This window comes from Laccaria bicolor, genomic scaffold (genome assembly GCF_000143565.1).
Source record: "Laccaria bicolor S238N-H82 LACBIscaffold_231 genomic scaffold, whole genome shotgun sequence".
Taxonomy (NCBI): domain Eukaryota; kingdom Fungi; phylum Basidiomycota; class Agaricomycetes; order Agaricales; family Hydnangiaceae; genus Laccaria; species Laccaria bicolor.
Genome location: NW_001890089.1, coordinates 1 through 10,903, shown reverse-complemented (window position 1 = coordinate 10,903; position 10,903 = coordinate 1). Strand labels below are relative to the sequence as shown.

The window sequence follows — 10,903 nt, the reverse complement described above, 5'->3', positions numbered from 1 at the left end:
CCCGTACGGTGGTCCAATGCCATGCTTGCCCTCCTGATTGTTAATTTGTCTACTCCAGTTGCGCTGGCTTAACGGCTTACAATGCTTTGAATGGACCTAAGCCAATCAAATCTGGTGATTTTGTTCTCGTTCTCGGCACTGGTGGTGTTTCGTTGTCAGTTCGACCCTTTGTCAATGTTGTAATCCCTCACTTTCCCCTCACCTAGCTTTGCATTGCAGTTCGCCATTGCAGCTGGTGCGATCGTCATTGCAACATCCTCCTCGGACGAGAAGTTGAAGCTCGCTGCTAAGCACGGAGCCAAACATACCATCAACTACAGAACGACTCCGAATTGGGATGATGAAGTTTTGAAGATTGTAGGCTCTAGTTAACACTTTCTTGCCTCTTTCCTTGTTCCAACCTTTGTTGTTTGTCAGACGAAGGGGGTCGGCGTTGACCATGTAGTCGAAGTATGTGTGACTTGCAAATGCTTTGGCAGACCATTGTCTTACCCCGTTTCTAGGTTGGCGGAAAGGGGACTCTGCCACGCTCAATTAATGCAGCTCGATATGGTGGCATAGTGCATTTAATTGGTTTCGTCTCCAAGGTAGGTAATAACCTCATCAGTGCCTGCAGATACGCATCGACCCGCGTGATGTCGAAAACTCGGCTATGGCCACTCCTGATGGCCCAATGTTGAGTGAGGTTCTCCAGCAGGGAGACTGCAACGCACCTGCGACGTTTCAGACAGTAATGAATGATTTGTTCGCACCGTACCTTGGCCGTTTTGTGGACATTTACCTTGACGATGTCATGGTATATTCCAATAACCTAGAAGACCACGTAAAGAAGGTGAAATTGGTCATTGACATCTTAAGACGAGAGAAATTTTTTCTTACCGAACGTAAACTGAACTTTCTTTGCGACTCTGTCAAAATTCTTGGACGTGTTGTGGACGATGAGGGCATCCGGATGGACCCAGACAAGGTTGACGCGCTTGTACGTTGGAAGACACCGACGAACCGGGACCTCCTCCGTGGGTTCCTGGGGGCGGCTGGTTTCCTGGCTGACGATATTGATCGTGTCCGGGTCCCTATGGGTGTCCTTCACGCATTAACAGGCGACACAGTTCCTTTTCGTTGGGAATACACTCACCAACGGGCGTTTGAGGACATAAAAAACCTCGCTGTTCTGTGTAAGGATCACCATCGTAAACCTTTGAAGTATGGTGCAGACGTACCACCGGTCAACATAGTCACTGATGGCTGTGGCACAGGGATAGCTGGGGTAGTCAGCCAGGGTGAAGACTGGAAGACAGCCTCCGTCGCGGCGTTCTTCTCTGCCAAGCTGAACCCTGCCCAGCAGAACTACCCTGTGCATGAGATCGAAATGTTAGCTGGGATAGAAACAATGATGCGTCATAGAGACATACTACAAGGCGTGAAGTTCAGATGGTACACAGACCACAAGGGTCTGATACACCTGTTAAACCAACGTGACCTGTCTGGACGTCAAGCGCGTTGGCTGGAGAAGGTGTCTGAATTCGATTTTGAGGTCATATATGTACCTGGTGCTGAGAATATCTTGTCCGACGCCCTCTCCCGGCTGTATTCCAATGATGAGCCTGGAACGGTACGCGCTAGGAGTGAATATACATACCACGATGTTGTCGATAACGACGTCCTAAGCGCGCATGCTATTTCGATGCCTGTCCTTGTTGGAAAGGAGGGCGAGGCAGCAATGCCGACTCGCCGTGTCCGTTCGAAACCAGCTCCCGCAGAGACAGGTCGGCCAGAGACCTCTCGAGAGTTTGCTGCACGCATGAAGGGACATGTTGTCCTGAAAGGCCCAGTAGCAGGAAAGGAGGGCGAAAGCCGGAAGGATGCAGTGGCAGAGAGGTTGACTATCAGAATTCCAGCGCGGAAACAAAATGGATCTAAAAATACGTTGACGGATTCAACAGACCTCGATTCAGATCCAACCAACGAAGATAATGCCGCATCAATTGATGGTGTGCCACATGACGCGCCAAGTGATGCCACGACTGCTGAATTGCCTGAGGCTGCATCAACGCCTCAGACGCTTGTCGAACATATGCATGACAGCGTTAGTGGCATTGATCTGCCTAAAGTTTTAGTGGGGAAGTATGGCAAAGATCCCATTTTCCGTCGTGTCTTAGAAAACCCGAGGCATTTTAAGAACTTCGAAGTATCAGAAGGACTGATCTTTTTAAGACAGAACAGGAGCAAACTACTTTGCATCCCTGATGTTCTGATTGACGGCAAAGGGGTCCGTGAGCTTGTCATTTCGGAGGCTCACTCTTTGCTGGCTCACTTGGGCACGCAGAAAACTATTGCATATTTACGCGATCACGTCTGGTGGAAGAGTCTACTAAATGATGTGAAAGCATACTGTGACTCCTGCATAACCTGCAAGCGTAGCAAGCCTTCTAATCAGAAACCTTACGGCTTGTTGAACCCTTTGGGTGTCCCAACGCGGCCTTGGGAGTCTATCGGCATTGATTTCGTTGGTCCATTACCTGAATCAAAAGACCGAGATGCGTCGTATGACTGCATTGTGGTAATAATATGTTTATTGTCTGCAATGGTACACCTTGTCCCAGGTCGCATTAACTATACTGCACGCCAGGTTGCCGAGTTAGTCTTTGCTGAAGTCTATAAACATCATGGCCTACCTTCTTCGATTGTGAGTGATCGCGACGTACTTTTCACGAGCGCATTCTGGAAACAGTTGCATGAGTTAATTGGCACGAGACTTAATATGTCCAGCGCGTACCATCCCGAGTCTGATGGGTCCACAGAACGTGCCAACCGCACTGTGACGCAAATGATAAGACAATGCGTTAGTCCAAACCAGAAGGATTGGTGTGTGAAACTTCCTGGGATTGAGTTTGCCATCAACTCTGCAACAGCGGGCAGTACAGGCTACGCACCATTTTTTCTGAATAACGGTCGAATGCCGCGTTCCTTTATTTGGAATTCAACGGATAGTTCTGAATACCCTGGGGTTAGCACGTTTGCTCAGAAGATCAAGACAGCTGTTATGACGGCTCACGATAGCATCCTTGCTGCTCGGGTCAAGCAGACGCGTACGGCGAATCGTCGCCGTCAATTGTCCCCGTTTAAAGAGGGCGACCTGGTCTACATTGCTACAAAGAATATGTCGATTCCTAAGAAACTTGCGCGTAAGCTTGTTCCGAAATATGTAGGACCATACCTGATAATCAAGGACTTTGGGAACAACTCTTACAAGATCGAACTTTCGTCTAGGTTGAAGCAGAGGGGAATCCATGATGTCTTCCACGCTTCACTGTTGAGGATTCATGTGCCTAACGACGACAGACTGTTCCCGGGTCGGTCGGACAATCAGATCTGGGAATTTGAAGATGCAGAGCATGAATGGGCTGTCGAACGGATCAAGTCACACGCTGGCATCAAAACTGATGCATTGTTTGAAATTGCTTGGAAATCCGGTGATGTCACTTGGCTCCCTTATCACAAAGTCAACCACCTCGACGCGCTTCAACAATACTTCGATGTGTTGGGCATCGAGTCAGTCGCCGAGTTGCCAGAGGGTAATGGTAAGCCCCCCGCAGATGATGCTCAAATTTTTTTAGGGTTGATCGCGTTGACCGACGGAGTCGGTCAACCTGAGGGGCTATATATCTGTCAAGATTGCGCCCCGTTCTCGCATCCTCAACGTGTTTGCACCCCGCCTTCACATTCTCCAACCCCACCATCGCCATCGAGCTCGTCTTCTACACCCACTTTGCTTACCACTCCCCTTTCTCCAACACACCTACAACCAATGTCTCGCCGCTCGAACACCGTCATCTCTTCTTCTTTCCAATATGTTCGGTATGATGAGCAGCAACGGGTCATCTATGCCACCAATCCCACTACCGGCAACACCTTCATCTACCACCCCTGCCAGGTCCGCTTGTACATGCTTTTCGACCACAACCTACGCAACGGCGTCGAAGTCGACGTTTGCCCCGCTGGCTATTTGAACTTCGCACAAGTTGTGAATATGGAGCCCCAGATTATGGGAGCGTTAGCGGTCACGGAGGACGAAAAGGAGTGGTTGTTGCCCGGGTTGGCCATTTCGCGCAAGGACATCGACCTTAGTTCCTTCGCAGTCGATGGCGGGGTCATCGACCCGGATCTGGAGGCATTGGGCTTCTACAGGAACGGTCAACTAGACGTGGACCGCGTTAATCACCACGTCCGCCTCGCACTGGACCGCCTGCGCCACTACGACAATAAAGGAGGCCGCAACAGACGAGTGAACGACTTTAACGGCGACTCGGGACCTTCGCGCAATGGGCGCCGCGCACCATCCTTTAATCCATTCAAGGTCCCTACGAAAACTATTACCCCTGCGCCATTTGCTGCCGCGACCTCTGTCCAGGCAAACTCCCACGTCATCTCTCCTGCAGTCTCCACCCCTGCCGCGCCGGTTGCTGCTCCCATCGCCCCTGCTCCGTCCGGATCGGTGGATCTGAGTCCTCTTGGGGTCCAATGTGTGATCTAGGCAAAGGTACCTCCATAATGGGTGACTTTCCGTAACACAAATTCTCTAGATTTGAATAAATCGACGAAATCTAGGGTCCTTTGCCGGGATGCCGAGTCTTGTAAGGGTTCAACTTTGATGGAGTCCCTGGTTGGAACCCAGTTACAAACCTTAATCTATTCAGAGGGTACAGACCCCTCGAACAGATTTCAAACGCTGGAATCAACCCTGCCAAGGGGACACCTTTCCTTCCTGGGTACGATTCCTTCCCACATGGCTTAGTCAGCTCTACCTCATCCCCTACTACTCTCCTACGGCTGGGGCATTCTGCTCCCTCTCGTTGCAGTTCAAAGTAGTGTTTGAAAGTCCGGTTAGGTTAGGTTATTGGGTGCCCAGGGGCTCTAACCGAGACCGAGACCGGTTAGGGTTCGTTCCCAGACCCAAAATAACCTAACTGGACCGAAGATAACCGATGAAAACCGGTTAGTTGCAGTTACTAACCGGTTAGGACCGAAAAAATAGAAAATCGATTAAAACGGCGTATATTTCTCATATTCCTTGCAGTAAACATTATTGCCATGCGTCGTAGCTTTAAAACAAGCCCAAGAACGCTAAATTCGGTGAAGAATTGACAATTTTATAATAATATTCTTGAAAGCCTACTATTTTAGCCAATAATTTAGAGATTTGACCATAACTCTGTCAGATTTTTAGCATTTCTCATGCTTTTAGATGCGTTTTGAAGGGGTAAAATAGGGTCGGTTGTAATCGGTCATAACCGGTTTTTTAACGGTTAGTTAACCGCAAAATAACCGGTTATTTCATTTCCAGAATTGACTAACCACTAACCACGGTCCGGTTTTTTCGCGGTTAGGTCCGGTCTGGTCTCGGTTATTTTCCAGTTAATTAACCTAACTTCCAAGCACTAGTTCAAAGCCACTACAGAGTCTATTAGAAGTGTCAATGTCTTATGGCTACAAAATCTCCTCCTGGAAACTGTTGCTCCCTTTACAAACACCCTTCTTGACATCTAACTCACTGATCTACAGCCATGTTCAGCTCAACTTGGGCTTCACCCAGAGTGTGGTCTAATTTTACAGTGGGGTGGATGAACAATCAGTATAATAAACCCATCCACAGGCCTACACGACCTCAGAGCAGCTCAGATGGGAGGGAAGTGAGTTTGTACAAGGCAAGCAAATACATCAAATAGAATCTAATCAGTTGGCGTTACAGTTTATTCACTCCAATAAACTCTCCTGTGAAGTTCTCGTTTCAAACTCCGATAAGGGTCAAATTTATTCATTTTTATAGATTTGAGTTACGGAAAGTCACCCAATTGTCGACACTTGTTGAATAATAAAGCTGATGTGCATCCCGAAAATATTGATTATCAAAATCTCAAATTGATGAACAATAAGAACATTGAGCACATCGAGTGGTCATTTCCGTTATTTTATTCTTCAACATAATCTTCAGCTGAGTGGTGTTGCCATGGCTACCAAGGTTATTTCCCAAAGAAATTGTTTAGATATGTAAATTGAATGTGCTCAACATTGGATAACTTCCCATAAGGTCTAGAAACCTAGACTATTCTCTAAATGTTTGATGGGTGGAGCTCAAAAATATATTCAGTCATTTTTCTAAACCATAAGCCAAGCAACACAAATCTGTACAATTCTTCTTTGGTGACGCGGATCTCATTTAAGATCTCTCTACTCAACCTCATTCCGTGCCCACTGCGCCTCCAGCCTCAATTGATACAGAATTCAGTGAGGAGAACTGACCAATAACATGAAGACAAGCTGTACTTACATGCAATCAGATGCCTGGGTGTGTGGTTTGAAGGAGAGCTGCATACATCGTCAACATGATGAAAAAAACTGTCCTACAAAACCCGGTTCAAATGAAAAATGACTTGTCTGTCTTCCACTGTTGACTCCCTATTGTTTCTCGAGAAATACAAGAAAGATGTAGTGAATAGTTCTTCAGGAGACCAGCTACATAGGTTGGTGCATCTTGATAGATCTTGATGCCTTGCTTGATTTGGATGGGATGCTCAGGGATTGATTGTCGGACAATGAAAAAAGGGTTTATGCAAGCGATTTAGAACTAGAAGAGGGGGGGGGGAGGCCTCGTCTAGATTAAAATCTAGAAGAGGGTGTTCGATGACAAGCGGAGTTCAACTTTGACAGATTGTGACCCATTTGGCAAACGGCATGGCGGCACGTCAGTTTAGAAAAATAATCTAGGTTTCTAAACCTTATGGGAAGTTATCCATTCTTATTGTTCTTCATTTTGTAATTTTGACAATTGATGTTTTCCGGATGCACACCAGCTTCTTTATTTTACAAATGGCCACAATTATGGAGGTACATATGTCCAAATTTGTCCTGAATATTCTTTGGACCCTGTCTCAAGTGTTAGTTTTGTTCAGGAAATTAGTGTAGTGGTAATTTTCAATTCCCGCTCGCAAAACTCCGACTCGGCTGTAACTTCAAATCTTCGGTGAGCGAGCTCATGATCACACTCTCAATCCTATGATCTATCAAAAAAGAAAAAAAGCTGTTGAGCTTTACTGCAATTGCGGTACTTGCTGTGGTCGGTCTTATTTCATCTGTACTCGTAATTTATTATCGGAATTTACCTATTGCACTGCTTTGCTGACTTGACCCACGTGCACTCTTCATCCCGAATGCTCGACTTTATCGCGTTTACCTTAACCCCACCAGACGAACCCCTACAGATACTTCAAGAATTCCTCCATGGTCGACCGGAAACTAGATGAGAATATTTCGCAGTTCTGTGCGGTGACAGGGGCGTCGTGAGTGGCTCACCTTATCTAGGGCCTTCATGATCTTTACTGATCACAGGACTGATCAGCGCGAGAGATGCCAGAAAGTTCTTAGAGGCCCACAAACGAGTAGACGTAGCCATCGACGCCTACTACAACGATCCAAATGCCTTTAGCACTCCCACGAAGCAGAAAGCGAGAGACACAGGCCCACCATCAACGGGTAAACTGAGCACGCTGTTCGATAAATACAAGGGTATGAATACATTGGTTAAACTTATACTCAAACTAATCGCCCCGTAGACCCAGATAGCAAAGAGATTACCGTTGACGGAACCATCAGGCTTTGTGAGGATCTCGCGGTCAACCCCGAGGACGTTGTACTGCTTGCGATTGCGTACGAGCTCAAGTCACCGAGAGTTGGGGAATGGACAAAGCAAGGATGGACAGAGGGGTGGAAGAACCTTGGGTACGTGTTCTTTATCCTCACCGGGCCCTTCGTACACCTCAATCTGGTGTCTTCTTCCAATCAGATGTGATTCGATACCCAGCATGAAGACCACTTTGGTGCAGCTGCGAGACCAGCTCGGACGAGAACCAGACTATTTCCAAAAGGTGTACAATCACACATTTGAGTTTGCGCGGAGCGATGGGCAACGAAGCCTTGGTATGAATATATTTATTTAGCAACGAGGTTCTCAGAATTAACTGTGATTGATTTGTGCAGGCATCGAGACTGCCCAGGCTTTTTGGGGTCTTCTTCTTCCGCATGGGCTTCATGGTGGGGCGTTGGCCCGCGTCGACACCGACGGTGACGTCAGGATGGACAATAAAAGTGATGGGTGGAAGGAAGAGTATACGACATGGTGGTTCGATTTCTTGAACGAAAAGGGCGGCAAAGGCGTCAGCAAAGATACTTGGGTCATGGTTCGTGTTCTAATATTTCATTCAATTGGCTTCCTTCTACGATGCTCCGCGTAACCCCCTTCCGACTAACACTTCTGCATCATTTCCCCAGTTCCTCGACTTCATCCGCTCGATTGATTGCAAATTTACTGAGTATGACACAGAGGGTGCGTTCTTTGCTTACATTACTGGTCAGTGCTAACCGGGATATCGACATTGCTCATCTAGGATCGTGGCCATCGACGATAGATGATTTTGTAGAGTATGCGCGGAAGCGCCTTGCTTCGGGGGTATGAATGCCGGGACTTCGCCAACGTGTCATAGATATTCTTGTATCACCTTAATCGCTTCAGATGTCTGTTAATTGGAATCGCAAGATAGGAATGATTCGTATGGAAAGAAAGATCCCACAAATTACTTACAGTCGTTTTGTTTGGCGTAGATCTAGAGCGCCCAGCGCAAGTTACCTTCCATTCATGAAGGACGAAGTGCGCCTTCTTCAAGAGCTTCAAGCGATTTACAAACCTGGCTCTTGTAACATGTAACCGCAGAGCCAATTTATATATATGAATTCCTAATCCTCAAACTTGCATTTTGAGGCTGTTGTCGAACCTTCGCTAGAATTCGAAGTCGAGATACGTATGGACATATAACTCTTCGGTGCACATCCCTCTTGAATACATAATTCACGACCACAAACCTTCATATTTTGACAGAATGGCTTACTGTCCGCGCGAATTGAAGCACCGGCCTTGAGCAACGACTTGTTGGGCGGGAACAAATCACTGCAGACTTTTCAGATTTTTTTTCGCCAGTGAGGATAGTATATTTTAGCGCATCTAGCTGGCACATGTCCCTCAAGGAGCATGAATCGAGATTCCCATAATTATGCTATGCACGTAGGATCCTACTGCAGCCAGGCTTGTCATGTAGGGAACGAACGGTTTTGAATGCACGCGTGTGGCTGGAAAGTCTTCTGAAGGAGTCCAGAACGTAAAAGCCGGCAATTGTTTGGTGGATCAGTGTCGAATATCGACGAGCCACTGTTATTCACATGAAGTGCACATAAGGATTGCCGATAGTTGATCGGAAGAGAGTTGGATGGCAGCCTCGTTCTCGGCCTCTTTTTCTGACTTGACGCTCCCGTGATGAGGCGTAGATTCACCTCGAGCTGTTATTGGCTTTCCTAAAATGTTGTATATGAGGACGCCACATTTGATCGGCTGAGATCGCGGTGGCTCAGACCAAGGTTATACGAGGGATAAGTTAACGGAGATTGAGGGTGGTCCGGCGGCAGGGCTAACACTTCATCGCGATTCAAGCAGTGTGGCCTCCCAGACACCCCAAATATATAGTTTGACAGCACCAGGAAGATACCAACACTACGGCGAGCTTGTCAGCCACTTGACACGGGGGGAGGGGGGTCCTACGGAAGGCCGTGGCAGGGCGTCTCCATTGGACCTCTATCCATCGGAATTCCGCCGGGACAGCAGAGTGGACGTCGGCCAGCTTCGCTTGTCAGATGCTCCCTAAATTTACTCTCAGCACCAACCATACTCAAGGAAAAGAGAAAGCTCTGTAATGGCGCTTCACGGCGGCGAAAGGAGATTGCGGCAAGGTCGGTGGTTGAGCATGTCAGCCTCCTTGACGAAATCACAGAAAGTAGGCTCATCCGTTAATTCCGGGAGGGCAGACGGCAGCGTCGGGTGATAGGCCTCCTGGCCGAGCGTGAGACCAGCAGTGGGGCGATCGTATTGAGAACATCGGGAGACAAGGTGACAAGGGTAGCATGCTTGTAAAAGGTTACAAAAAAGTCGCACCTGCCACGGCCCGGGTCTGGCGCGAGTTGTCTGTGAGACGAATTAGCACTCGTCGTAAATCCTCCCCCACAGATAAGAGGACTAAGCGACGGGAAAGAAGCTGACCCGTGTACAAGGTTGATTTCCAAGGTCTGGGGGAAGGTTTCTGAGGAGCACATCCAAATCCATGAGGCCTGTCGCGGTTATCAAGTTATCGAGGTCAGGGCTTTTCCCACGATGTTTGTCCATTGACAGCGCATATTTTGCGATTAGGTCGGTGTTGAGGACCACATATTCATGAAGCGGTGTTGTCGATAGGGTTGGCCAAAAGGGACATTCGTACCGCTCAGTCTCGGGTTTTTTCATCGGCGCTTCAATGAGACCATCGACTTCGAGATTCCAAAAATTGGCGCTGGGTTGTTTTAACACTTTGGAAGGGACACAGTCGCCGCTTGCGTTCAACTTTTACAGTCTTTCGGATAAAAAACATTTCCAAATGTCCTGCTATACATGTAGCTCTTACACTTACATCATAAGGGTGGCGGAGCTCCCAGGCTTTTCTTGAATACAGGCCCGGTTGGACGCAGGAGATATCAGCGGTGTCGGCTTGTCATGCTTTGCAGCAAGGTTCCCATCATCCGTCTCCCTGAACCGTCAAAGCCAGTGGCTGCCAGTGGACAGGTGAAAGATCGACGGACAGCATAATCTGGCGCCTGCTTTGGAGCTAGGTAGTTTTGGGTACTGACTGGTCACTTGAGGCCGGTAGTCAATATCATCACTTCGCAGAGCCACCGATTGGCACAAGCACACCTGGATAGTCTTCTCAACGCACTTGGAATCCTCGTTAAGGCAGGAAAACAGAATGTGGACATAAAAGCCTAACCAGAGTCA

General features: G+C 47.8%; 1 protein-coding gene across 1 annotated transcript; it reads left to right on the top strand.

Annotated features, from left to right (window-relative positions):
• Positions 1 to 7,278: 7,278 nt before the first annotated feature.
• LACBIDRAFT_336010 (uncharacterized protein) lies at positions 7,279 to 8,441 on the top strand (the record flags this gene model as incomplete). Its single annotated transcript, XM_001890936.1, has 7 exons — positions 7,279 to 7,337; positions 7,397 to 7,563; positions 7,611 to 7,776; positions 7,859 to 7,974; positions 8,035 to 8,234; positions 8,326 to 8,380; positions 8,410 to 8,441. The coding sequence occupies 7 exons, from the start codon at positions 7,279 to 7,281 to the stop codon at positions 8,439 to 8,441; spliced, it is 795 nt and encodes a 264-aa protein (XP_001890971.1).
• Positions 8,442 to 10,903: the final 2,462 nt, after the last annotated feature.